The sequence below is a fragment of the Penicillium crustosum genome, assembly GCF_028827405.1.
Source record: "Penicillium crustosum strain IBT 35664 chromosome Unknown utg000004l_segment0_segment0, whole genome shotgun sequence".
Lineage (NCBI taxonomy): Eukaryota > Fungi > Ascomycota > Eurotiomycetes > Eurotiales > Aspergillaceae > Penicillium > Penicillium crustosum.
Window position 1 is genome coordinate 4,058,099 of NW_026623125.1, and position 27,435 is coordinate 4,085,533.

A 27,435-nucleotide genomic window follows, 5' to 3' on the forward strand; every position below is an offset into this window, starting at 1 on the left:
TACCCAGCCCCGAGTGAGGTGGTATTGGCGCTAGTTCAGGCACAGGCCGCTAGTTCCTGAGTCATCTGCCAGTGAGAAACCCGTGGGCCCGTGAAGTTCGTATTAAAAATTGGTTATTATTAGTATCGAGTTGGGGTAATTTTATGCGAGTTGTTCTAAAGAGTTGTATTTGGTAGAACATAATATGCACTCCGTATATTGTACAAGAAAGGGACTTGGATAAAACCCTCATACTGTAGACTACAGTGGCCTAAGTAGGACTGTGATCGAGTGGCCCGTGTTTCATCAATGCATGGATTGTGATAGCGATGATAGACATTAATTTAATTAACTGGGCCCCGGATTTCCAGGATGATTCATACAAATAATGTTATCCAATAATGAAGCTATATCCGTGGATTGATGTTAGGGTGTAATACTCCGTACATGGCATGGTTGGCATTGTAATATAAAAATCAGACCTCGGGAAAAGCAAAGTAAAAAGTTTAAAAAATACACCCCATAATAAGGCAATAAGCTTGGCGGTCGCTTAGGTTTCGCTAGGGCCCAGTTCACCTATTTTCAAAGGGTGTCAGATACAATACAACAAAGTACTTTGTACAGCAGTATGGAGTAGTATGATGTATGTTATGCTATTGAATTTTCTTTTATGGACCCTGATGTAACAGTATGGAGTATGGAGTACAGTACTTTGTATGTGATCATAAATACGCTCTGTAACACATGATCGCCCGGGTCGGCTGATCAACTACTCCGTACAGAGTCACCCTATATTGTACTCCGTACTCCCTATTATTCTGTGTACAATATATGGTGACTCGATTATATACCTAGGGAGGGACCTATCTAGGTAGTAGGGATGAATATATTGGATGCACGGAGTACTCCGTACTCCATATACAACCCATGGGTATTTCCAGCCTCATCCTTGTCTCACCACCCGCACATCCAAGGTGCATAATCTTTAAGCTCCACTTTTCCCTCCCCTCATGGGCCATCAAAGGGGATCCACTTGACTGCCCAGGTGGGCAGTCTGACCTTTTTTGTCTCAGCGTGTCCGGCCTTGTCACCCGAGATCCAATCACAGCCCATCTCCAGTCACTCCCGCCTCCCTTTTTTTAGGTAGCGTGGCAGTGTAATATATTTCTGTATATTCTGTATGCTATTGTGGAGAAGGCACGATAGATAAAGTGGTGCCTCCCAGTCGTTCTTGCCCAAGGTTCCTCAACTTTCGTTTCTACTTTCCTCATTAACTTGAGATATATATTTATAACAGGGTCGTTCCCTTTTGACTTCCCTTTCTTCTCTTGTTTACATATTTCACTCTCTTTGATCGCGCGCGTATTATACCCAAAATGCCGTCTTTCATGAAGTTTGCTGCTGCGGCTCTCGCCGTGGCCACCCCTCTCGTTTCGGCTCAGACCTACTCTGACTGCAACCCCATGAAGGCAACATGCCCTGCCAACAAGGGTACCACTGAGTCCAGTCTTCACTTTGACTTCACCCAGGCCAGTGCCCTCGACCAGTTCAAGGTCAGCGGTGGCAGTGTCCCCACCGGCTCCAATGGTGCCGAGTTCACTATCAACAAGGAAGGAGATGCTCCTACCATTGTCAGCGACTTCTACTTCTTCTACGGCGAATTGTCTATTGAGATGAAGGCTGCTCCTGGCCAAGGCATTGTCAGCTCCGCCTTTTTGCAATCGGATGACTTGGATGAGGTTGACTGGGTACGTGATATATTACTCCCAACTACACACAAGTGAATAATTACTAACTGAAATATAGGAGGCACTGGGTGGAAAGCAGAACACCATTGAGACCAACTACTTCGGAAAGGGCGATACCACGACCTATGACCGTGAGACTTGGGTCGACGTCAGCGACCCCCAGAACTCTTTCCACACCTACACCATCCAATGGTCCAAGGATACCATCAACTGGCTGATTGATGGTGCCAATGTCCGCACTCTCAACTATAAGGATGCCCAAGGTGGCGCTCGCTTCCCCCAGACCCCTATGAACATTCACATTGGTATCTGGGCCGGTGGTGCTCCCACCAACGGACAGGGTACCATTGACTGGGCTGGTGGCCTGACCGACTACTCCAAGGGTCCCTACTCCATGTACATTAAGAGTATCAGCGTCAAGAACGCCAACCCCGCCGAGTCCTACACTTGGTCCGATCAGTCTGGCTCCTCTGAGAGCATCCAGTTCACCGGCTCCAAGGCCGTGAGCTCGCGCAGCACCACTACCTCTGACGCTGCCACCAGCTCCTCTTCCGAGGCTACCTCCACTGAGTCTCCTTCTACCACCACCGAGGCTACTTCCGCCGCTGCCACTACTCTGGCTACCAAGACTTCCAGCTCCTCGTCTGCCGAGTCCACCACCGAGACCACTGCCGGCTCCAGCTCCGGTGCCGTCACTGCTTCTAGCTCCGGTGCCTCCCCCAGCGGCTCTAGTACCCCCAGCTCTGGCTCCAGCTCTGGCTCCAGCTCCAGCTCTGGATCTAGCTCTGAATCTGGATCCGCCTCGGGTTCCGGTTCCGGCTCTAGCACCGAGACTGGCTCCAGCTCCACCTCCCCCTCGGGTTCTGGCTCGTCCACTAGTGCCAGCGCTAGCGCCAGCCCTAGCTTCAACGCAGCTGCCTCTGTCGCTGCCAGCTACTTGGCACCCGTGTCCCTTCTGGGTCTGTTGACCGCCATGCTCCAGCTGTAAATGTCCCTTTCAGCGCAATGATTTTTGACGCATCATTTATGAAACGCGCCTCGAAAGAGGATACTTGGCTGGACCGGGTATGGTAATGGTTGATGGATTGCGATTTTCTTTTTTTTTCTGGCTGTACCATTTTTCCCCTTTGCGTTGTCCTTGGTGCCCTATGTCTGCAATCTATTCTTTAGGTTGCCCGGATGTGTTTATTTGGCATAATCCGGTGGGCAGTTTTATTTGGGCGGACATCATGTATCTATCAGCGTCCCACATAGCTTTGCTATTGAGCAAATATGCAATAATATCGAGTCCATTGACTCTACTGAATACTTCAAATCATTTCCAATTCCATTGTAGTCTACGATCTAGATTCTCTTCACCGCTTATTTCTTGTTGCTGCGCAACATATGTCTCTCCGCTTCCCATTTCCATCATGTTCGTATACCAGAACCCTATCCTACATCTGCATCGTATCCACATCGATCATATGCATGTTTGTTTCTGTTTTATTTATATTCGGGTTACATGCACATCCACTAGGTGTAATCCACCCGTGGACCATCGGCTTCCCGGATAAGAATACCAAGAATACCGAGAATATCTATATTAAACCTTCACACCGGAAAAATGGATTTTCTGTGAACCGTGGTTCGGGCAGTTGATTGAACTTGATTGTAATGAGCCTGTACTTGGATTGGTCGATGATGAATTGTACCTCATAAGATGTCTGTAGTCGGATTGGTTGATCGGACGACGATTGTGTTGCTGAACCGTGGATGATCAAAAATAGGTCGGATCCATCCATACATACAGGTATGTATATATAATTTACATTACTCCGTAATCAGTACTGGGTTCCAAGGTTTGCTTTGGATATGAATTGTGTATATTTATGCTGTATATTGTAGTGTATAAGGAACTTGGTAAAATACTGTCATGGCTCATTATTGCATCTAACTCATCTCATCTTCTCGGATAGAAACGCCCAAAAGTCAAAGAAAGAAAAAAAAAAAAAAACATCGACTCCCCAACCCAGCCTGCAAGTAGGTAACCACAGTAACAGCTTAAAGAAAACCCTCCAAATTCAAAATCAAAACTTTCGGACCCTGATCAAAATCCGAGCTTCCCCTCATCGCCCCCAGCCCCCCTGTGGAGACCTCAATTCACCAAGTGGACCCAGCCCCAGTCGCACGCCGCACATCCCTCAATTGGCGTGATAACCGTAACACCGAGTCAGCAACGGGACGATGGTGCGTGGCCGCGACCCGGAGCAGAGCAAGGGTTGCCGCAGGCCGGGGTGTGTGAGTGGGTTCAGTGGATGCAGTGGAGGCCACGGCAGAAGATGACGACTCTGTCAATGCAACCGTATTCGCATCTGCATCTCCTGACGATCGTCCGCGGAACAAATATGCCCCGAACGGTCCTAGCGGGAGCGAGTCAAGCACGGAATATAGTCGGTCGCTGCTGCTGTCGTCGGACGAAGAGCGGTATTTGTGGAATGCTGGGCTTCGTCGTTCTTCGCGCGCTACGATCCCGTCTACCGCTTCGAGGTGGTCGTCTAGTGTTGTGAATCGCGTGTTGAGCGAGTCGGCTTTGCTGCGGATTTGTGAGCGCAGTCGGCCGAGGTACTCTTCGCGTCGTCGCATTTGGACTGCGAGTCGGGTGTCTAGTGCTGCTGTGCCGCTTATTTCGGTTGTTGGTCGTGAGGCGAGGAGGCTGTCGATTGCGGAACGCAGGTCTGCGCGTAGAGAGTCGAATTCCCATACTGCTGTTTGCACAGCTTGATTGCTGCCGGTGAATTCCAGGTCTAGTGCGTTGCGAGCGTCTGGGAAGGTTGATTTCAGTTGTGATTCTAGGTCGGCCAGCATGCTTTCGCTTTGTTTGAGGATTGCGGATAGAGGCGTGAGGGTTTCGAGGGCGGTATCGAATATGGATTCCAGTTGGCGCTGGGAAGTTGCCAGGGTTTCTTCTGGGGGTGTTGCAGATGGGTGGAAGGTGCTGCGGGGTGGGTATGTCGTGGGGAAAGTAATGCAGCTGCTGGGGTATAGAGTCTTGATGCTTGGGATTTGGCAGAGGTCTTTGGCTTGGTAGACTACCTCGGGGAGAACCAGGAGGTGAAGGATGATGGCAATCAAGACCGCGTTGATTGCTTTGCGGACAAGGGCAGTATGGCCACGAAAGATGGACTTGGATTTCACAACCAGGCCTGCTTGTTTGGCTGTTGTCTCTGCAGACGAACCAGCGTCTGCATCTCCAGCTTTAGCGCCGGTCCGGTCCTTCTCTCGCTGCTTTGCACTGTTCGGCATGGAAACTTTGCGTCGTTTTCTCATGATTTCGGAGCCTTGCTGCTTCGGACTCCGTACATATTCTACCCATGACCCTTCTACATTGGGCGTTTCGCAGATAGAGGGCATGATGAGTTCCGGGCCTGATATGGTCCATGATGATGACGATGAGGATGTCAGCGACTGCGATGCCGGGTCGGTCGTCTTTGTGGTTGCTTTGCTGCTTTCATGCCGGGCATTTGGAGTTTTGGTGGGGTCTTCTTTTTCCTTCAGAGAAGCAGTTGATGCCATCACCCAGGATTCGCCAAGAGTCGGGCGATCTGGGGTAGGCTGTTCTGTAGACATGGCGTAAACATTTCAAGACATGCACTTTGTGTAATAGTTAATATGTTCTGTAGTTAATATCTCACTCGGACTCGAGTGTTTCAACAAATGTTTTGAATGCGACTGGCTCAAGCAGACCGATGCGCGCGTAAAGCGGTGGGGAAGAAAGATCGGAGAAACCACCGCGGCCGAGGACTTGAGAATCTTCAGCAACCATGCGCTCACTGCTTCGCCTGAGACCGTCCCTAACGCCTGGCGTTAAATCCCTGCCATGGCAATTTATACGATCGCGACCGCTGTCATACACAGCGATTCGCCATTGCTCGTGTTCTGACAAACCCGAAGCTCCAACGCTACCTCCCACCGACCACCGAGCTCTCGGAACAGCCCAAGAGCTCTTCACATCTTCAGTCTACAGTCCTGGATCTCCTCTGTTCCTCCCAAATGGTACACACGTCTTCAACAAACTCATCTCTTTCCTCCGCACCCAATACCTACAATACGGCTTCCGTGAAGTCTTGACCCCAACCATCTACAAAAAGTCGCTCTGGGAGATATCGGGCCACTGGCAGAACTACAAGGATGATATGTATGAGGTCACTGGCCGTGGAGCTAGTGGTGAGACTGAGGGTGAAGTGGGTGAAGACGAATCCTACGGTCTGAAGCCAATGAACTGTCCCGGCCACTGCCTACTCTTCAAGTCGCAAAATCACTCCTACCGCGACATGCCGGTTCGCTATGCAGACTTTAGCCCGCTGCACCGCAACGAAGTATCCGGTTCGCTTACAGGCCTCACGCGCGTACGCCGCTTCCATCAGGATGATGGTCATGTATTCAGTCGACCGCAGCAGATTAAATCGGAGATCAAATCCGCATTAGGATTTGTGGACATGGCTATGAAGACCTTCGGACTCGGCCCGTACCGATTAGTGTTGTCGACTCGACCTGAGCAGGATTATATTGGGACTTTGGAGATGTGGGACAATGCCGAGATGCAATTGCGCGAAGCTCTGGATAGCACTGGACGCGAATGGGCGCTAAATGAAGGCGATGGTGCGTTTTACGGCCCCAAGATCGACATTCAACTCCAGGATCAAGCTGGAAAATACCACCAGCTGTCTACTATTCAATTGGACATGAACCTCCCACAGCGCTTTGAGCTGGAGTATCAAGTTGCAGAGGGTGAGCCAGACTACAATCCTGCCACACCCGGAGTTGCAACTCCAGTTTTGATCCACCGTGCCATCTTCGGCTCATTGGAGCGATTTCTGGCGTTGCTGATTGAACAGCACGGTGGTCACTGGCCATTCTGGCTTTCTCCGCGCCAGGCCATTGTCCTGACAGTTAATCAAGATGATGCCGTGGTGCGCCAGGCTCAGGAAGCGGCAGCCAAGTTCGCTGGTTTCCGCGCATTGGTGAATGATGGTACCACCGAGTCACCTCGTCCACTGTCCTCTGTCGACTCTACGTTCTTGGTTGACGTCGATACCAGCGCGCAGACCCTGGGCAAGAAGATTCAGCGAGCCAAACAGATGAAGTATAACCTCATCTTCATTCTCGGATCCCGAGACCTAACCGAAGGCGGTATCACCGTTGATATCACTGGTCAGATGCAGAGCAAAACAGATAAAGACGCTCAGACATTGCAGGCGCTGATCAAAGCCAGACTAGGTGATGATGCGCTCCAGAATCCTCGAGCTGTTAAACTTAGTTTGGACGAGGTTCATCCGCTATTGGTTGAACTCGAGAAGAACTTTGTGTAACTTTGTATGTTGTATAACATGTGTGTTGGCATTTTGAGCGTGCCTGACTATTTTTACTCCTATTATTGTATATTAAACCGATCTTTCGCCGAATTCCAGTTCTCATTCCAACCGATGCACATCAATCGATTGCCACAAAACAATGCCTGCGGCTATCCTCGGAGTTGATGCCTTAAGGCAGAAATATCTCCGATGTTCGGGGTCCCCCTATGGAGACAGGGAGAGTAGATACTTGTCGCAAATGGCTGTAAAGTGAAAGGAAAGGGGAGATAAATGAGATAAATAAGACAAATAGACACTGGGAATCTACCAGCAGTATTTCCAGCTCATCATCAAGTTAATAATTGTAGATCCATCGCGCCCTTCGAGTAATGTACATATCACGTGACTCCGCTGTCGGCGCCGAAAAAACTCGGCGTCATTGACGGGCCCATTTGAGTCACAGCATATTCCCCATTCTTAATTGGCCTTCTTTTTCTTTTTGGCTATAAAAGAATCCCCGTGTCCATATTTTGAAAGCCAATTTTTGCATTTAATCAAATCTATCTTGAATCTGCTTGGCCTTCTTACAACGAACACTTTACCTTTTATCGTCTCTTATCCACTCGCCCCCGCGGTACCCCGCCAACACCATGCCGATGTATGTTGGAATGACTCTTGGCTCGAAATTTGGTGTTTATATATACTAATCTTTTAAAAGGCTCAAGGATCCCTCAAGAAAGTATAAGCCTTTCAAGCCGCTGAATCTGCCAAATCGCCAATGGCCCAACAAAGTTATTGATAAGCCTCCTCGCTGGCTGGCGACCGATCTGCGTGATGGCAACCAGTCTCTGCCCGACCCAATGGTATGATCTGATGTTCTGTTCGCCGCTATTTTCCCATGTTAATTGGATTGGTTCTATAGGATGGCGAACAAAAATACCGTTTCTTCAAGATGCTCGTGGATATCGGCTACAAGGAAATTGAAGTGTCCTTCCCGTCCGCATCCCAGACGGATTTCGATTTCACCCGCCGTCTAGTCGAAGAGCCCGGTCTCACACCCGATGATGTCGCCCTGCAGGTCCTAGCGCCCTGCCGTGAGGACCTCATCCGTCGCACAGTCGATTCCCTGAAGGGCGCCAAGAAGGCTATTCTCCACATCTACCTCGCAACGAGTCCCTGTTTCCGTCGGATCATCTTCAACATGGATCACAAGCAGAGTCTGGATCTGGCTGTTAAGTGCACAAAGTACGCCCGCTCTATCACCAAGGACGACCCTTCCCAGGCTGGCACAGATTGGCAATTCGAGTTCTCCCCCGAGACTTTCTCCGATACTGAGCCCGAGTTCGCCGTGGAGGTCTGCCAGGCTGTTAAGGCTGCTTGGGGACCCACGGAGGATAAGCCCATTATTTTCAACCTGCCCGCTACGGTAGAGATGGCCACCCCCAATGTCTTTGCTGATCAGATTGAGTACTTCTGCACAAACATGACTGAGCGCGAGAAGTTCGTTGTTTCAGTTCACCCGCATAACGATCGTGGCTGTGCTGTTGCTGCAGCTGAACTGGCACAGATGGCTGGTGCTGAGCGTGTAGAGGGAACTCTGTTCGGTAACGGTGAGCGTACTGGAAACGTGGACCTGGTCACTCTCGCCCTGAACCTGTACACACAAGGTGTCTCACCAGGCGTCGACTTCTCAGACATCAACTCTGTCATCAAGGTGGTAGAGGAGAGCAATAAGATTCCCGTCAATGAGCGTGCGCCATATGGTGGTCAGCTCGTGGTGTGCGCATTCTCTGGAAGGTTTGTTTTCTTTTCCCCCTTAAGTTCATTAATTTCGCTAACCTGGTTTGAAATTTAGCCACCAAGATGCAATCAAGAAGGGCTTCAAGCTGCGCGAAGAGGGCGAGGGTGCAGACGAGGACACCGAATGGACAGTCCCGTACCTGCCCCTGGACCCTCAAGATATCGGCCGTACCTACGAGGCAGTTATCCGCGTCAACTCCCAAAGTGGCAAGGGTGGTGCCGCCTGGGTTATCCTGCGCAGCCTGGAGCTGGATCTCCCTCGCGCGCTGCAGGTCGAGTTCAGCAAGATCGTGCAGGAGAAGACCGAGGCTGTCAGCCGGGAGCTGAAGCCTACCGAGATCGTCAACCTCTTCGAGGAGGCCTACCACCTCAAGTCAAACCCTCGCTTCACCCTTATCGACTACAGCATCACCACCGACCGCTCGCAGTCCCCTGCTCCCCCGAGCCCGGCAAGGCCCTCAACACCAAGAACCTCAAGCGTCGCTTCACCGGTGTTATCGAGATCGACAATATCCAGCACGCCATCACCGGTGTTGGCCCAGGTGCTATCTCCTCCCTGGCTACCGCACTTTCCTCCCTCGGTATCGATCTCGATGTCCGCGACTACAAGGAACACTCCATTGGTCGCGGTCGTGATACAAAGGCTGCTACATACATTCAGTGCACAGCAGCCGGCAGCAATCAACAGGTGTGGGGTGTTGGTATCCACCAAGATGTGGTCCAGGCCTCTCTGATTGCGCTGCTCAGCGCCGCCAGCTCGGTAAGATCTGATCTTTGAGATTTGTCTGCATTTCATCACTAACATGCGTTTAGTTCCTCGCCTCCCGTGCTGGCTCTCCTGCTCCTTTCCGTCCCATCCGCTCCAACACCCTTACAAACGAGGACATCCAGGCTCTCGAGCAGCTGGCCGGTACTCCCGAGGCTGCCACATCTAATGGCGGCCTGAGTGCCAAGGTTAACATCGAGCAGCTGACAACACAGGCTGGAAAGATGTAAATTAATTTTTTTGGAAAAAAAAGCCAATGCCTAAAAGTGATAGCAATAATGTGAATACCATGATCAATTCGAGAGTTTTCTTCAATAACGAAATCTACTCAGATGTAGCATCGACTTGGTTGAATATAGTCGTAAAGTGAGAGTCATGACTTTTCATTGCCGCTATTTACGCATATCAACAGATATCCCCAACACATGTCAAGCCATAAAAGACCAGAGACATCAAAGCTCACCACCTAAACAACTCATCCCATCCCCATCCCCTCTTCGTGCTGGCCCCATAAGAATTGAACGTCTGCGGCCCCTCCGCCGAAATAATATACCCATGCTCACAAGACGAGAACGATACCTTTGGCTGGTTCGCGTAGAAAGTATCAAACCCGGAATCCAGCGCATCGGCAAGACTGTTCACTTTACCGGCTGGGTGCAGCTGTCGCCAGGGGTATCGACATGCATCGCCTTCGCAGGACTTGAGCACGAGCATCAGTGCATCTAGCCGTGCTATTATTTGTGGCAGCTCGCGATTTGCGATCTTGTAGTTGGGGTGTTTGGCTGGGTGTGTGCCTAGATTCACGGTTTGATGGGGGTCACCCTGTTTTACGGTGTTAGGGCTTGTTGCTGGATACACTTTAGGACAACAGGGGATGACTTACTTTTAGATCGAAGAATTCTTTCTCGTTTGTGCACCATACTGCATAGTATAGACTATAGTCATTGGAAACTAGTCGGATTCCCTTGTAGGTGTTTCTCTGGTAGCTGTTATGTGGTTGGTCGAGCTTGTCGCTGGCATACCCGTAGATTCCTTCTGGTACAGCCTATATTCAATGTTAGCCGGTTCCTTTGATATGCTCTTGTTATAACAATTACTCACCAGTCCCCAGTACTCAATGGCAACATGCTCGGTCCTATTGTCCGCCGTGCTGGCGGCAATGGTAGTAGGAATCTTCTTACCATCCAATCCATCTCGAGTCGCCCCAGCTATATTCAAGAAAGTAGGAGCAAGGTCCGTATGCGAAGTGATAGCATCCAGAGTCTGATTCTTGCCAATACCAGGGCCTCGGACGATGAGAGGGACGTTGATATCGGTTTCTATAGAGTTAGCATCCGTAGCTACACAACTGAGACAATTTAGACCAACTCACCATAACCACAATTCTTGCCAGGCTGCATCCGATGCTGACCAAGATGATATCCATTATCCGTCGAAAAGAAGATATAAGTATTATCCAATTCCCCGACTTTCTCCAACTTCTCAACAAGCTTCCCAATCATCTCGTCAACAGCCTGCAAAGCCCGCAGTCGACACCGCTGGAACTCATCAATATAATCAATATGCGTCTGATTTAACTCAGGCACATTCTGCACCCAGCTAACCGCATTCTCAATCAACGTATTAAAGCTCTCATCGCGCGGCGCCTGCACATCCTTAAATAAATCCGCATGTCGCGGCGCAAACTCGGGCTCACCAAACCAGTTCGCGTTCCGCGTAGAATCATGAGACCCATTTGAGTGCGGCGCGTTCGGCGCAACCGTCAGCATCCAGGGTTGTTCGTGCTTAACTGCCTCGTCGATGAAACCCTCTGCTTTTTCGGCAATCACGTCTGTCGAGTACTGTCCGTCGTACTTAACTGGTGCTGCTCCATTGCGCGTCATCCGTGCGTACCAGTATCGGTATGTGTACGGATCTAGGAGGAAGTCTGAGCCGTTGAACCCTCGTACGTAGGGAGCGTTGTAGTTGTCTTCTGTGTGTGCGTTCCACATCTTGCCCACGTAGTAGGTGTTGTAGCCTGCTTCTTGCATCCATAGTGGGAGGTAGTTGTCGTTCCAACCGGCCGAGACTACTTTTGGGTAGCCGCCGTAGGGTAGTCCGACGTCAGTTACGTTGGTGTTGTGCGGCATGCGGCCGGTCCAGAGGTTGGCTCGGGAGGGACAGCATAGTGCGATTGAGCAGAAATGTTTGGAATAGCTTGTTCCTTGTTGAACGAGGGTTTCCTGGCTAAAGTTTTAGAATCGGGGAAAGTAGGGCGTGGATGGAATGTGAATATAGACTCACCTGCAGCTTGGGCATGTGCTCTAAACCGCCCACATATTTACCCTGATCGTCCGTTAGAACGAAGAGAATATTAGGCTGCTTGGCAACGACCAGAGTTGTCAACAGCAGTAATCTTAGTAAGTCCATGGCTGCAAAATTGATGTTATTCACTCAGCTTGAGAGCTGGGGGCAGCTATATACCTCGGTTTAGTTGTTCAGCGTCTCGAAGCACTGCGTCATGGGTAAAGATAAAAGAGCTGTTGTGTGATTTCTCCATAGAATGGCATATTATCGATCATCGAGATAGACATGGAAATGCTGTACAACGTACATGATCGGCAGGTCGGTGATAGGTTGGAAGTTATGGGGGAAGTCGATCAGTCGGAGTACAATACAACAGACAACAGACAGACGTGGAGTATAAAAAAGATCGGCGATTGCGAGCTTGCGGACGTCGATGGTGTTAGGGTGGGTCGAGGTAATAATGATCAACAAAAAGAATTTTATCTACAACATGCGAAGAAAAGATATACTGGGTATGTACAAATTGCAATCATAGAGCTAAGGTATTGGGGATAAACCGGATAAAGAAGACGCAATGCTGGAAAAATCATCAGAACTATCAAGCGAACACGCTATGGGCAGCGTTTTCAATGGCAACAAGTCATTTCAAATCTACAATGCATGCGCTCAATCCAAGTTCAAGCCTCGTAGTTGCCTATGAGGTGCAGCATTGTTGCTGCCCGTGCGGTGGAAGTCATGTCCGTTTTCTGCACCTAGTGCCGACTGGTACATGAGAGCTTCTTGGGGCCAATCGTCGACTCTCCCGCTGTCCTGTGTGCCTGGACGTGCTGGCTCAGCATGGGCTGTGCCAATAGGCTGGCCATTGTTTTGGTTCCATCCCTGATGGGTAGGAAGTGGCTCTCGTCCCGTCGAGGGGTGCTCACCACTAGGATATCCATACGATTGAGACTGGACCGGGGTGTCGGCCATATCAAAACTGAACCGGAAATCCCGGTCCGCATTGGCGGTGCTCGCGGTGGAATCCAATGTGTCATAGTGGTGATCGTCAAACTCGGTTACAATCGTGGCGGACTGTGGCTCCTTGATGTGAGGCACACCGGGGTTAGGCTTCGGGACAGGAGTGGCAGCCACACTATTGTCGGTGGCACTTCCAAGTTCATGCGGCATAGACCCAGCGCGGTCGCCGTGATAACTAGCCGCGGGATGACTGGTCTCTACCAGTGTCACCCCAGCTGGAGAGCGAGGGACACCCGCGTCGATGTCCGGATTCATTGTAGACTGTCGGATGCTGGTGCCCATGGTGCTTCCAGGCTTGGAAGCCCGGCTCATACGATGCTGAGGCAGGTCCGCAAATGGGCTATCACCCTCCAGGTCACGAATGCTGAACTGAGCAATGGTTCGTAGCTTCCGGGTAACCCACGACGCGAGGACCTTTCCGCGCTGCTTCTCGCCCAGACGGGAGCGGGGGAAGTCGCCGCGGGAGACGAATGCGACAATATCCGCAACAACCTGGTGCTCCATGAGGATAGCATCAACAATAACGGGGACAAGGGCGGCTAGATAGGCCTTGCGAGTAACCTCCACAACAACGACAACCAAGCCACCGGCTTGGAAAATAGCACTGAGAATGTCATGTTAGCCTCTATGTCTGATTTGAGAAGAATGCTATTTACTTACCATCCTCCAGTCACGATGTTGCGGTGGCAATTCTCTACGGAGTTTTCAATGTCCATAGGGAAGTGGTTGAGTCCATTGACTTCGAACGTCTCGCCGATGCTGCCAAGGAGGAACAGTACTTGCATATCAACTGGCTGGCCGCCAGGACCGATCGGCCGAGTAACAGTGTGAAGGAAACCAAGATCACCAGTACGGACATATGGCACGCTGGGATCGCCGTCTGCAACTCTGCCGTTCAACCGCTCCGAGTCAAATTCTTGCTTTGATTTGTAGAATCCCTGAGCGCAAGCGTCGGACTGGACCCAGATCTCGCCGTACTCTCCAACATGTGCAAGAGTGCAGGTCTCCGGGTTAACAATCGCAATCTGCGTGTTAACTGGTACCATACCCGAATCCTGCAGCAAAAGCGCGGTGGGATCGGCATCGGGGTCTACGGGGTAGATAAGACCTTGACGGAGGCTTCGCAAGTCGAGCCATAGCTCGATCGGTTCAATGCACATGTATGACCGTGTGGTAATCATCGGGTTGAGAACGTGCGAGTAAATGACGTTGATCGAAGTACGGTCCAAGCTGGCGTTGGCGAAATGTAGGCGTACCTTTCCATCTGTGTAATCGGATTAGCTTCTTTTCCTGGTAGTGAGAGTGATGACACGTACAGATATCTGTTCTAGGTCGGCCCTCTGCGGAAATCATGAGGTTCTTCAATTCTTGAAGCTGGAAGCCTTTTCCAGCCATAGCACTCATCGCATAGTCCAACATCTGACTGGTGGCGTAAGTGTCCTTGATCTTGTATCGAGCAAGTGTTACGAAGAGTGTCATTGGGTTTTGAGCGAAGTCGACTGGCGAAACAAGATATGTAGGTGCACCTGGGGTAGGACGTTAGAGTGGAAATCATTATAGGTTAACAGCAAACTTACCGACGAAAATACCCATCAGGCAAGTGTGTAAAAATCCTAGACCCAGGGTACTTCGGACGCTTCCAAGCACTGGCCTCGAGCTTGTCATTTGGCATGTTTCTTTTTGAACCTTGCACATGCCCATGATGGTTTCATGGGAAATCTGGACCGAGATTCTTCGCTGATCTGGGGTCCAATACGTCCAAACCAGAGCGGGCTGGTTGGCTTGGAGCCAGGTATCCTTCACAGTATAGCCGAGCTCGCGACATCCGTGGGACTGCTTCGAGGGCTTTGTGGTGTTGTAAATAGCAGGTACACCAATGCGAAGAACTTGGGCGGACTGCTTGATATGTTGTGACACAAGCTTCTGCCTCATGACATGGTCAACCTCGGTATTGACGATGATGGCCTTGACGTTGAAATCGCTGATGATGTGCAAGAATGCGGGGGCATCCTCCGAAAGACGGTTTTGATCGATAGGAGCCATCGGGATGACAACGGCACCTAAGCACAGACAAGCATGAATGGCATAGATGTACTCTTCCGAGTGGGTGTACATCAGCACAAGATGATCACCTGGTCGTACTTTCACCTTGTTCTTGAGGTAGGTCGCCACTGCAGAGACCTTTAGGTCAAACTTCTTCCAGGTGACGCCCTTTCCTTCCTTTCCGCGACCATCGATAGAGCAGTAAGCCAGTTCTTCGGCTTGACGGGAAACTCGCCATTGAAGAAGGTCGACAATGGTTTTGAAGTTATTCAATGGAGTGGAAGTTCGGTCATCCATCACCACATCGCGATAATCCACACCCGAGTATTGCTTTTCTTGATAGGCAAGTAAGTCTTGTCTTGATGCCAGAGCAGTAGGGGACCAGATTCCACCCTCGGGGTCAACGCCGACGGGCAGATTCAGCACTGATCGTTCAACTCCAAACTTGACATGCACCGCTTGCAGCATGCCAGCCTCGAAATCTTTGCGACAGAGCATGTTACCAATTTCTTGTCTGCCGTTCTTGGTGACGCGCGGCAGACTGTTTGGGGCTGTAAGTAGAACACAGTACACCCGCAGATGATGCTCTTGATACAATACCTCCATACACCTTTCGGCGAGCGAATCAAGGAGAACCGAGTCGAGCTGCCTTGGCGGACCACCAGAAGTTGTTGGCGCCGTCGAGGCCGAGTAGGACTCCAAAACAATAACCGGAAGATGTTCTTCATTGACAAACACATCAAACGCAGTGCAATCATGAATCTTCGGCACCTTCTTAAGAATGCTAACAGTTAAATGTTGAACGAAGAAGTATCGATGTTCCACAATCTCTTGGCCGTGTTCAACCCACTCCACTTTTTGGCGGAGACGATCCTCGTAGAGACCAAGTATGAAAAGTCTACCCTCAATCACACATCCGAGCAGACCAGTGCGCAGGAACTCAGGCTCCACGAGTATCGGGGTCGGGTTAGGGTCTTCGAATTTGTAGGGACGAGCGTGGAAAATGGCCTCTGTGTGTTTTGGCAATGCCCAGAAGCCACCAGAAAGAGAGGGTGAATCAACCCAGATCTCACCAATAACATTTGGTGTACAGAGGAGATTAGTCTCCGGATCAACGACGGCGAGAGTTGCATCGGGAATTGGGTAGCCGAAAGCGCCAACGCGTACAGCATGCAGCATGCTGCTGGCGTACTTTCGCGCATCCTCACCCATGGCCAGTACAACCACTTCATTGCTCTTCAAGGCCTCTTTGTCTAAAAGAACCTCACTAAGCTCGTTCTTGGGGCTCTGCTTGATCGTGGAAACTCGTGATCCACCGCCCAGGAGACTACTTCCGAAGCCAGTTTTAGTTTCAGATTTGGTAAGGCTCTCGTCTTCTTTTTTAGCGTCGTCACGACTGGCTGGGTCCATTTCATGGGTCAAAGCACATCCCATTCGCTCTTCACCACCGAGCCAATCACGCATACTAATAACCATACCTCCATGTTCTGGCAAGCAGAGCATCGGAGCCACGATTTCTCTAGCCCGTGGGTTCCTCATTGGACGAAGCCATCTGTCTGCCAGGATTTCATGGAACTCAGGGTCGAGAGTAAGGGTATCGATGAGACAAAGTTTGACGCTGCTGAAATTGGGCTCCGAGTTCTTCTTGAAATGTCTGGTTGACATCGGATCTTGCTGGTAGTTGTAGGTGGCGATCTTCAAGCCAGAGTAATCGGTCGCCATGACTGATGCCTTGTACTTCGTGATGAGATGGGCATACAAACCGGGTGTTTCTACCGCCCGGTCCTCGTGCCAAACGGTCGTATGGCCACCGTAAACGGTCAAAAGAATGGCTATGATCATACCAATTCCTTGCCTTGGATCAAGGTAACTGATGATAGTCTCTCCCTTAGTGCCATATTGCCTGGCGTTTGACTCCGCAGGAACTGTAGAAATGATCGCACTCAGACATGCCATTTGGTGCATGATAGTTCGGTGGCTCATCACAACACCTCGCATATCACCCGTCGGGGCTCTTGCAAACTCGATATAGGCCAGATCAGGGACCTGCAGCGCAGGCGTATCGTCCTTCTTCTTTGGATTGAAACTGCCGAACTCATTCGTCTTCCACCACTCAACTCCTCGTGGCCAACTGAGCTTTTGTGCTGTGATATCGCGTTGGAAGTTCTTCAAGTTGTTCTCGGTTGTCAAAGCCAGGTGTGCCTGGGTCGAGGTGAGCACTATATTCAGGCTTGTGTAGTCATCCAAACTGTTAATAGGCACGGCGACGACTCCTGCAATAAAGCAGCCTAAGAGTGCGACAGCGAACTCAATAATTTCAGTTTCGCGATAGATGAGAGCGACGCGATCTCCACGATATAGATTACTCTTATCACGAATGACTTGAGCAACTTTCTCTGCGCGGCTAGACAGCTTTTCCCACGTTATCGACGCAACTTCCTTGCCCTTTGCGTCCAGCACCCAATATGCGGCCTGCTTGGGGTGAGCTCGAGCACGGTGCCGTAAGACCGTGGGAAGGTTGTCGAAGTTGGACATGGGGATATTTTTGTCGTGCGGATCGTTCAATGCGAAAGGAATCTCCCGAGGTTCGAGGGGGAGTAAATGCTCAATAGCCGGTCCATGGTGAAGATCCGCCCCGGCGGGCATCAATGGCGGAGCCATGTTTGCTGTGGGCGAAAATGCTTCCCCGGACTGAGAATAGCGGTGGAAACCACCGCCATAGCTATCCCTATAATCATCGTGCTGTTGCCCCGCAAAGTCGGAAAAGTAGCCTTGTTGGGAATCAAGCATTGTTGACTGTCGCGTGGGTCCTCCAGATGCTGGGTCGTAAGGTGCCACGCCCTCGTCCGCATACTCGGGTTGAGCGTGTTCGGCGGGGGCATACTCCTGAGGGTATTCCTGAGCGTACCCCTCGGCATACTCCTGAGTATACTCGGGCTGAGACATATACTCGGGCTGAGAATTCGGGTTGAACGCGTAGTTCTGACTCATCAAGGTTGCCGTTCTGGAGCCATCCTGGCCTTGCGACACTGGGACTGGGGGTTTAGGAAGGAATAGGGAGTCGTAAGAGCTTCCTGAAGGCGCGCGGTCATGGGCTTGGAGCATGCCTTCTCTGCTATGAGACCCTAGCGATGCCTGCGACTGATCTTGCGTATGTATACCGGCAGCTTGAGTATATCCGACGCCTCCGCTGCCCTGCGAGCCGTTGTAACTCCCTGCGTAAATGGGGGAAGCGATGTGTGGCAGGGAAGAATCGGCAGTTGGTGGGCGAACGCTCAAAATGGCTGGCGGGGCCCTTCCAGGGCTGGCTGGGGATGCATCGTAGCCAAGACCGGCCTGTTGATTTATCTCAAGGGGCTTGTTGGGACCGAAATATTGAGAGAGTAGGATTGTACGTCGCTTCTGGTATCTTCTTGTTGTTAGTTTTCCACTGTATCTGCTGGTCCAAACAGCCCCTGTCGAAAGAGCCGTGTCTATGACACGGAACAATTGGCTTGTGATACCGCTTGCGGTCTGGGATGGTGTATCTAGGCAAGTCGCTTACCCTTTCTCGGTGATATCGCCCTCCTGTCATGGGTCATGCATGAGCAAAAGGACACAATAAGTGCACAGAGTGTACATACCTCCAATTCGCGATCTAGGTTCCGCAAAGCGGCCTGGATCTCGGGAGACTCTTCCGCCATTTGGAAGGAGGGTCGGAAAGCCTCAATTCGGGGAAACGTATCAAAAGCGCGGGGGAGGGATGGGGGGTACGAAGTCAAGAACACCTCATCGCAATGTGCGTCTCGAGGGCGCAGGATAGAGGTGGCGGATTTGCCAAGTGCAGCCCTGATAGCCGCAGATTGAATTTACCGGGGTGTAAGTCGAACAACAGTCAATCCGTCGTGTCTCTAGTATCCGCGCAAGACACCCGCAACGTCACCCGCTAAGGCGGTCAGGCGAGCCGAGACATGCGACGGAGAGACTATAACTCCATACAGGTAGGTCTGTCTCAGTTATATATAGAACAGGAGGACCACATACTATGTTGTACATCTATAGTACGAAGGCGTATTAAATTGAGTTCCGATGAAAATTGTGGCTGGTCAGGTACTGTCTGACTTGGGTGTATCGCGTGTCTTATGCAGGCTCGGAACTACTAGAAATGAGACACCAATTTACACCAATTCGGGACTAGGTTTGTGCATTCAGACGGAGAATTTGATCTCGAATTGTACATACATAGGATTTACATTGAATCAAATCCTAGTAGTGTTCGATAGCATCAGTAGAAAAGCAATGTGATCAATATAAGGCTGTGAGTATTTGATTTTCCCCGGTGTCAAGTGCTGATCATAGTTAATAAAGTTTGATTCCTCAGGCAGGAAGGCATCAAGGCAGCAGGGCCACAAGGCCCACAAGATAAAAATCAGGTGATCTCCACTCTCAGCCTACCCTAATCACATGACCCCCGCACAACCTAAGCGAGTCACACCAATTTCTTTCTTGGATACCCGGAACCTCATCGACGTTCAACCACCAAACGACAACCCGGTCATTTTCCCACGAACCCCTCCCGCACAGTCAACATGTCCGACAACGGGGACGTCGAGGTCGCCGCCTTCCCTGTCCTGCCCAAGGAGGTTCTGGCCGAGCAGGGCAGCATCAAGCTGTTCAACAAGTGGAGCTACGATGATGTCGAGATCCGGGACATTTCCCTGACGTGAGTCTTTCTATCAGGTCCTCTATGCGCCGAGTGAATTCCTGTTGTGTGCGAGATAAAAGCGAGTTAAATTGGTGGAAGGGCAAGAGTTTTTCGACAACTTGAAGGGGATATCGAAATTCTGTATCGGAGGAAACACAACACGACATGGGACTGGTTTTCTCTTTGCACACAGCAGGAAATCAACAGCGCACACAAGGACCGGCAATTGCGCGACTATCAGGTTTACAGAGGTGCTGACCCGCCATCATAGCGACTACATCCAGATCCGCTCCCCCGTCTACCTCTCCCACTCTGCCGGTCGCTATGCCGCCAAGCGTTTCCGCAAGGCTCAGTGCCCCATCATCGAGCGTCTCACCAACTCCCTCATGATGAACGGCCGCAACAACGGAAAGAAGCTCCTCGCTGTCCGCATCGTCGCTCACGCTTTCGAGATTGTATGTTGCCACTCCGACCAATTCAACCTTACAACTATCCAATTCAGGCACTAATCTTCAATTCTACAGGTCCACATCATGACCGACCAGAACCCTCTCCAGGTTGCCGTTGACGCCATTGTCAACTGCGGTCCCCGTGAGGACTCCACCCGTATCGGTAGCCAGGGTACCGTCCGTCGCCAGGGTATGTGAAAAAAAAGTCTTATCTCGCCACTGATATCAAATACTAACTTCGTTCCAGCCGTCGATGTGTCTCCCCTCCGTCGCGTGAACCAGTCCATCTCTCTGCTCACCATCGGTGCCCGCGAGGCCTCTTTCCGCAACATCAAGAGCATTGCTGAGTGCCTTGCTGAGGAGCTGATCAACGCCGCCAAGGGTTCTTCCAACTCCTACGCTATCAAGAAGAAGGACGAGCTCGAGCGTGTTGCCAAGAGCAACCGGTAAAGGGGTTGTGTTGGATTTGTTCTCCGTTTGGTCCTCTGTTTGCGTATACTGGAGTGGACGGGGTTTTAACCGGGATTCAGTGGATTCGCATGCATCTGCAAGGCTGTACATAATGTGATACAGTCAAGGAGGAAGCACGATCTTAAAAGGGAACGCATTCGGACGGCTTTCTTTGTAGTTGTGATGCGATCATGAAGACCTTGGGTCGTAAAGGCCCATTTCCTAAAAAGAAAAAATTTCTTTTATTCTCGTTTTTGAATGGATCTGGCAATATAGTCGAACGTGGATCAAAATGTAGAATGTAATAAATGATCAAATATCTAATGTCTTAATATTTTCAATTTGATATTTTGATATTTTGATATTTTGATAGTTCTAGCCAAATCAGATATTGCCAAGGTTGAGATTTTCCATCGCTTATCGATACGGAGAATACGGAGAAAAAAAAGTTCGGACCTCCAACATACCCTTTCCCAACCACCACATTCTTATTACCACCGTCAAAATGGTGAAAAGAAAGCTTGGAGCCTTGGAAAAGGTCGAGGCTGACCTGTATGTCCACCTGGTCTAAACCCATGCGCCCATGATCAATCGATCAGAGGCTTCAGTCCCATGATACTAACATCTTTTCTTTGCGATTTGCAGGCCCAATTTACAGCACAAGATTCGCAGGGATCCCAAGTAAGTTATAGGCAGAGATTTTCCATGATATATTACACTCGATCGGGGACTAATTACCGCTTTGCGATATTCAGGTCTTATATCGAGGATTTCCGCGCCCAACACTACCAATATGAATCCCACCGTGAGATTTTCATGGCGGCACCCTCATCCGCTACGGATACCGGTGTGATCTCTCTTCGGGATCTTATTGACTTCATTTCCCATGTGGCCGACTGCTACCCAGGGATCTGCAAGGACTTCCCGCAACAGCTCATTGACATGCTCATGCAACACCACTTGGTGTTGGAGACAGAGTTGCGGGAGAAGCTGGTTGGAAGTTTGGTGCTCTTGAAAAAGAAGGATCTTATGGATTCAGCAACGTATGAAGACCCACTTGTCCTTGCTTCCCTACTATCATTCTAATTGCTACTCCAGCCTACTCCACACTCTCTTCCCCATCCTCATCTCTACACCTAGCAAGACCCTTCGCGCTCTACTCTTCCAGAAGATTCTGTCTGAGCTGCGGACCGCAAACTCAAAGACCACTAACCACAAGCTGAACCGAACTATGCAAACCGTTCTATTCAACTTGGTCACATCAGACCGCACATCGGCTAAAGGCCTGTGGGCAATCAAGATCACCAGAGAGTTATGGAAGCGCCAAATCTGGACCGAGGCTAAGGCCGTTGAAATCATGAAGGAGGCAGCCTTGTCGCAAAATGAGAAGGTCATCATCGGTGGAGTCCGTTTCTTCCTTGGTGGCGATAAGGAGCGCGAGGAACTGGAGGACGAAGATAGTGACGAAGAGGTCAATGTTGGTCAGGTTAAGCACCAACTTACCATCAACAAGAAGACCAGAAAGAAGGCCCGTGTCGCCGAAAAGGCCATCAAAGCGGTCAGGAACAAGGAGCGCAAGAAGGGCAACCCTGCTCCCCTCAACTTCTCCGCGCTTCATTTGCTGCACGACCCCCAGGGATTCGCGGATAACATGTTCTTCAAGCATCTCCAGAACGGCAAGTCCAAGTTGAATTTGGAGCAAAAGCTCCAAGTGCTCCAGCTGGTCTCCCGTCTGGTCGGCTTGCACAAGTTGCACATCATGCCGCTCTACTCTTACTTCCAAAAGTTCCTTACCCCCCGCCAACCTTCCGTGACTTCATTCCTGGCATCCCTGGCCCAAGCCTCCCACGACTTGGTGCCCCCTGATGTTCTCGAGCCTCTGGTCCAGAAAATTGCAAACGAGTTCGTTTCCGAAGCATCTGCAGGTGAAGTTGCGACAGCTGGTCTGAATGCCATCCGTGAAATTTGTGCTAGACAGCCTTTGGCTATTGAAGAGACTCTGTTGCAGGATCTTGTCATGTACAAGAAGAGTAAGGATAAGGGTGTCATGATGGCCTCCAAGGGTCTCCTCAGTCTTTACCGCGATGTTGGTGCGCAGATGTTGAAGAAGCGTGACCGTGGCAAGGAGGCCGCAATGAGTCTTCGCGCTGGTGAGAGACAAGAGAGACGTTACGGTGAGCAAGCGGCTGGCGAAATCGAGGGCCTGGAACTCTTGGCCAAGTGGAAAGATGAGGAGCGCCGCAAGAGGAACATCGAGAACGGTCTTCCATCTGATGCCGAAGATAACGAAGAGGAAAACGATGAAGCCGACTGGGCAGCCTGGAACGTCGAAGATGACGAGGACAGTGATATCGATGGAGAATGGATCAATGTGGAGGACGATGTTGACATTGTACTGAGCGACTCCGAGGATGAAGGCAAGCCGGCATCCAAGAAGGCCAAGCAGGAAGAAGAGGCCAAGAAGGACACCGAAAAACAGGAGGAAGCCGACAAAGCCATTGACTTCATGAAACTGGCCACCACCCGCATTCTCACTCCCGCTGATCTCGCCAAACTTACGGAGCTTCGCGCCCAGGCAGCAGCTGAGGCCGCTCTTCCAGGCAACAAGGGCCGCGTCGCCGCCCCATGGACCTCCCGCCATACCGATGACCCATTGACCGCTGGCGAGATTGAGGGTCTTGCTGCCCTATCTGCCGCCAAGGCCACCCGTGAGGAACGTATTGCCCATGCCAGGGAGGGCAAGACCGATCGCTCTGAACACATGAGCAAGGAGGCTCGTCGCAAGGAGCGCAAGGAGGAGCAAGGAAAGAGTACTACCAACAAGGAGAAGGCTCGCAAGAAGAACTTCCTCATGACGCTGGGTAAAGCGCGTAGCAAGAACAAGAGAAGTTTGGTGGAGACCCGTGCTGTGCTTCGGGCTCATGTCGACCGTGGCAGGAGAGGCGGACGCAGAGGAAACGTTGGCCAGTGATAGGCCTCTTATGTCCTTTAAAAATAATGATTTGTTATATACAGTACATTACTTTTGTTGCAGGCTCGCAGGATAGATTATAAAGAGCATATACTACCCTCATGGCCATGGTTTTACTATATTTGAATCCTCTCAGTGATTATAGAAAGACTATGGAATACTCCGTACTTAGAAAGACTAAGACTGGTATCTTTGTAAAAGAAGTCCACTAATTAAAAGTAGTAGATTGGCTCCAAGACGCGATCTAAGTGGGGGTGGTAATATGCGATCAACGCGTACCGCGTTAAGTGGTCCCGTTGCCCGAGCAGCCCTCGATTTTCCTTTTTCCCATTTTCTTCCCTTTTACACCCCACTACGTCACTTCCTGGACATTTTTGAGAGAATACTACACTGAGATCTGAAATCACATACCTCATTCTATTCAAATCCATATCTCCCGTGTCCCAAACCCCTATTCCAAAATGCCGATCCCACCCAGCACCGACTTGTCGAAGCGTCGACGCTTCCAACCTCCTATCACAACCTTCTTCACATCTGCCTCGGAACCAGTGTCTTCAGATACACCCGCGGTATCGCATCATCACCATTACGCCGCGGCGACATTCTCTGCCCATCCCGTCGTGCCTGCCAAAGTTCAATCCTCACTTCTATCCGTCGGAATGCGGGTCCGGAAATCTGTCGCAGATGGATATAGAACCCACATGTCCAAGACAGAACAAAAGGCCCCACTCCCTACACCTATCGCTCAGATCCCTCGTGCTCAACCTTACCATGGCAGCAGACCTTCTGAGCTGTCGCCGTTTTCTGGCTCTGGCAAATCCTCTTTCGGCCACGATGACTACCTCGTCACTGACGATGGTGACGCATACTCGATCCCACCAAGCAGCCAGGACTCGACTGTGTCACTAGCCTTGGGCGGCCAAAAGCGGGCTTTGGAATTAGATGGTGATATTCTCGTCGATGAGGATGCTGATGAATCATTCAATAATTTCGGCGCATCCTGGCGCGAGAACTCTCATGGACGAGCCATCCTGTCTCCAAATCTGGGCCAAAGTCGACGTATTCTTGCGGTGCGTCACACCAAGATTGAACAGCCCACTATGGAGATGGATGATTTTGAGGAAGCCACGTTCCTCCGTCGCCGCGAGGAAGTTGATGCAGAGGATGTGCGGATGTACGGTGCTTAGACCGTTGGTTCTCGCTTCTCGTTTTCCTTCTGTTATGAGCCACTGCATGGCATGACCTTTTATTTTCTTGCTTGTTCCCGGGGCCTGGAATCGGCTTGGTCCCTTTTACCAGACTTTTATTATACCCCCTGTTGTTCTGTGCTGTACCATATTGTCTTGTATCATTATCTTTTTCCATCTGCAGAGCAGTGAATGTGACTTATCAAGATCGTTATTTCGTATTTTTAGATTACTGTGATCATGTTTTGTAGTTATGTAACTTCAGGGTCTACTCCAACAAGGGCATAGATGTCATGTTCCAAAATAATCAGTGCAATTGTTACCAGGCATCACTTGGACCAGCCGCCCTCGAACCAAGACCGAAATTAATAACACAAAAAATAAAGCAACCAGCCACATTTTGTACATAAAAGAACGATCACCCAATGTTGAATATATCCCTATGTCCCGTAATATAGTCCCCCATTATTTCAAATCACCAGCCTAGCAATCTTGCCCAATATACTCGAATCTTCAAAAATCTCGGAAGTTGGAGAGGAGGATTATTATCTGATAGTACCAAAACGGTTTTCTTTTTCTGAGTACGATGATCATCATTGTTGACAACGTTAGTGGTGTCCTTCAAGGTAGCGCCGAAATCAGTATTAACGTCGCCAAGCTCTCCTAACTCAATATCTGGATCTTCTTGCACATCTTGCCTGAGCGGGTCCCGATTTATTCGATACCGAACGAGGGGAATTATCCAAGTGTCTCTTGAGGCCATGGCTTAAACGTACAGGTGTTTTAGAGATGAAATGTGTTTGATAGAAAAGAGAGGTATGTAGGTAGTATGTCGTGGTTATATATATCTACATCCGTATATGTACTAGTAGCTAATTAACTTTCCACTTCCGTTGTATCACCGCTTCTGCTCACGGAGTAAAGTATATCATGTCGTGGTCAATAGGTTATATACCGGACTGCATTTTCATTCCAAGGTTATGCTGTCAATTGCCTACATATGTAGCAGGGTGTACCGGACTGTAGGCCGATGCCCGATTGGGATGCCCCCGCTTTATGTTTAGAATGACAGGCCATGCTTAATAATGCTCATATTATGCTCGGTGAAGGCCTAGCGTGTGTGCAGTCAGTACTCAGGTCACCGAGTGCTTAGACTGCAGTGTTGATGACCTCGGGACCAACCTTGGAATTCCCAGCCCTGGAGGTGGTTTCGCTCCGCCATTATTAATCCACTCCCGGGCAAACCAGTTTTGTTTGTATAGTTTGTTTCATACTTTACACTGTTTGCGCTGTTTGTGTCAGCTGCATAGTCCGTGGTTTGTACTCCGTATTGATTGATAACTTAGGGCCTAATAAACGCTGATGAAAACCATAAAGAGAATTAACTCTCCAGCTTACCAACCGTTCGGCCTTCCTGGGTGCCGAACTGAGTAATTCATATCTTGATGCTCCCGCCATTGGAGGATACAGGTACTTATAAGCAGACCAACCCTCGATCCTTGTTGTCTCTATATCAAACTATCTTCCTCCAAATCAATCAATCATTAATTCACTCGCCATGTCTCTTGAAAAACTCACTCTCTGGACCCTTAAGGGCCACGCCGGCACACCCAACCCTTGGAAGATCCTCATAATCCTGGAAGAGCTCAAGCTTCCCTACGAGCCCAAGTTGGTCGATCCCGCCGACCTAAAGAAGGAACCCTATGAATCTATTAACCCCAACGGTCGTGTCCCAGCCCTCGAGGACCCAAACACCGGAATCACCATCTGGGAATCCGGCGCCATCCTCGAGTACCTGGTGGATACATACGACAAGGAACACACCATCAGCTTCCCCACTGGCTCGAAGGAGTACTATGAAAGCAAGCAGTGGCTACACTACCAGGTGTCCGGCCAGGGACCATACTTCGGGCAGGCTGCCTGGTTTACGATCTACCACCCCGAGAAGGTCCCCAGTGCGGTGGAGCGCTATGTTAACGAGATCCGTCGTGTTTCGGGTGTGCTGAACCGATCCCTCCAGAACAAGGAGTACCTCATTGGCGGCAAGTACAGCTTTGTCGATGCTGCTTTTGTGCCGTGGTTCGAGGTGGCCGGGCTTCTCTGGTCGAACGAAATAGATCTTGAGAAGAACTTCCCACATGTTAATTCCTGGCTGAACCGTATCAAGGCTCGTCCGGCTGTTGCCAAGACCATTGATGATAAGGCGAAGGCAGCGGCTGCTGCGGAAGGGAAATAAGGCAATGTGATGGAAGATGAAACTCGCAGAGAGTAGGCAAAGTTTTCAGTGTTTTGAATCCAAATATTGAAAAGTACATTTTTCTGCTTAGTGGACCGGCCATGCTCGTATTTTTTGCATGAATAACGCGCCTGGTAGAGTGGCCTATCCCGCTGAGGCCTTCAATGAATTGTAGCACAGTGGAGAAAGCGTCATGATATTCTCATCGCAGGTCGGCCCATCTAGCGGGTCTCTTCCAGGTTTCTATGCTTTCGATGATGATGGTAAGGGGTGTAATGGGTTAACCAACGTGGACTTTGTAATGGTGAACGTGTCACGTGAACACTCCCCAAATATAGGTAAATCACGCCCCACCCCAGGCCTGTAGACCGAGCCAATCATTGTGTTTGTTTCCAACTCGTCGTGTCGTCTACATCTTGTGGGTCTGGCGGATTTTAAACCATTCGGATGTCTTGTATAACATGAGAGTCTCACGCTATGCTGGCT

General features: G+C 50.2%; 10 protein-coding genes across 10 annotated transcripts; 7 read left to right on the forward strand and 3 right to left on the reverse strand.

Annotated features, from left to right (window-relative positions):
• Positions 1 to 1,355: 1,355 nt before the first annotated feature.
• Positions 1,356 to 2,715, forward strand: N7487_010584 (glycoside hydrolase family 16 protein; the record flags this gene model as incomplete). Its single annotated transcript, XM_056878314.1, has 2 exons — positions 1,356 to 1,727; positions 1,786 to 2,715. The coding sequence occupies 2 exons, from the start codon at positions 1,356 to 1,358 to the stop codon at positions 2,713 to 2,715; spliced, it is 1,302 nt and encodes a 433-aa protein (XP_056726894.1).
• Positions 2,716 to 3,869: 1,154 nt separating this feature from the next.
• N7487_010585 (uncharacterized protein) lies at positions 3,870 to 5,336 on the reverse strand (the record flags this gene model as incomplete). The annotated part of the gene is made up of 1 exon (XM_056878315.1): positions 3,870 to 5,336. One exon carries the CDS (start codon positions 5,334 to 5,336, stop codon positions 3,870 to 3,872), a length of 1,467 nt encoding a protein of 488 aa, XP_056726895.1.
• A 194-nt stretch (positions 5,337 to 5,530) lies between these two features.
• N7487_010586 (threonine--tRNA ligase MST1) lies at positions 5,531 to 7,078 on the forward strand (the record flags this gene model as incomplete). The annotated part of the gene is made up of 1 exon (XM_056878316.1): positions 5,531 to 7,078. The coding sequence occupies one exon, from the start codon at positions 5,531 to 5,533 to the stop codon at positions 7,076 to 7,078; it is 1,548 nt and encodes a 515-aa protein (XP_056726896.1).
• Positions 7,079 to 7,643: 565 nt separating this feature from the next.
• Positions 7,644 to 9,900, forward strand: N7487_010587 (2-isopropylmalate synthase). Its single transcript, XM_056878317.1, has 6 exons — positions 7,644 to 7,718; positions 7,779 to 7,923; positions 7,983 to 8,857; positions 8,916 to 9,265; positions 9,289 to 9,620; positions 9,674 to 9,900. The coding sequence occupies exons 1-6, from the start codon at positions 7,711 to 7,713 to the stop codon at positions 9,854 to 9,856; spliced, it is 1,893 nt and encodes a 630-aa protein (XP_056726897.1). The 5' UTR covers positions 7,644 to 7,710; the 3' UTR covers positions 9,857 to 9,900.
• Positions 9,901 to 10,085: 185 nt separating this feature from the next.
• On the reverse strand, positions 10,086 to 12,035 carry N7487_010588 (sulfatase family protein; the record flags this gene model as incomplete). The annotated part of the gene is made up of 5 exons (XM_056878318.1): positions 10,086 to 10,448; positions 10,510 to 10,671; positions 10,728 to 10,945; positions 10,999 to 11,848; positions 11,910 to 12,035. The coding sequence occupies 5 exons, from the start codon at positions 12,033 to 12,035 to the stop codon at positions 10,086 to 10,088; spliced, it is 1,719 nt and encodes a 572-aa protein (XP_056726898.1).
• Positions 12,036 to 12,578: 543 nt separating this feature from the next.
• On the reverse strand, positions 12,579 to 18,655 carry N7487_010589 (putative AMP binding domain protein; the record flags this gene model as incomplete). The annotated part of the gene is made up of 6 exons (XM_056878319.1): positions 12,579 to 13,533; positions 13,590 to 14,193; positions 14,246 to 14,455; positions 14,507 to 18,381; positions 18,517 to 18,539; positions 18,596 to 18,655. The coding sequence occupies 6 exons, from the start codon at positions 18,653 to 18,655 to the stop codon at positions 12,579 to 12,581; spliced, it is 5,727 nt and encodes a 1,908-aa protein (XP_056726899.1).
• An 801-nt stretch (positions 18,656 to 19,456) lies between these two features.
• On the forward strand, positions 19,457 to 20,814 carry N7487_010590 (40S ribosomal protein uS7). The gene is made up of 4 exons (XM_056878320.1): positions 19,457 to 19,674; positions 19,928 to 20,111; positions 20,181 to 20,295; positions 20,353 to 20,814. The coding sequence occupies exons 1-4, from the start codon at positions 19,541 to 19,543 to the stop codon at positions 20,553 to 20,555; spliced, it is 636 nt and encodes a 211-aa protein (XP_056726900.1). The 5' UTR covers positions 19,457 to 19,540; the 3' UTR covers positions 20,556 to 20,814.
• Positions 20,815 to 21,060: 246 nt separating this feature from the next.
• N7487_010591 (SDA1 family protein) lies at positions 21,061 to 23,526 on the forward strand (the record flags this gene model as incomplete). The annotated part of the gene is made up of 4 exons (XM_056878321.1): positions 21,061 to 21,107; positions 21,201 to 21,236; positions 21,311 to 21,598; positions 21,654 to 23,526. The coding sequence occupies 4 exons, from the start codon at positions 21,061 to 21,063 to the stop codon at positions 23,524 to 23,526; spliced, it is 2,244 nt and encodes a 747-aa protein (XP_056726901.1).
• Positions 23,527 to 23,987: 461 nt separating this feature from the next.
• N7487_010592 (uncharacterized protein) lies at positions 23,988 to 24,713 on the forward strand (the record flags this gene model as incomplete). Its single annotated transcript, XM_056878322.1, has 1 exon — positions 23,988 to 24,713. The coding sequence occupies one exon, from the start codon at positions 23,988 to 23,990 to the stop codon at positions 24,711 to 24,713; it is 726 nt and encodes a 241-aa protein (XP_056726902.1).
• A 1,558-nt stretch (positions 24,714 to 26,271) lies between these two features.
• Positions 26,272 to 26,949, forward strand: N7487_010593 (glutathione S-transferase family protein; the record flags this gene model as incomplete). The annotated part of the gene is made up of 1 exon (XM_056878323.1): positions 26,272 to 26,949. One exon carries the CDS (start codon positions 26,272 to 26,274, stop codon positions 26,947 to 26,949), a length of 678 nt encoding a protein of 225 aa, XP_056726903.1.
• Positions 26,950 to 27,435: the final 486 nt, after the last annotated feature.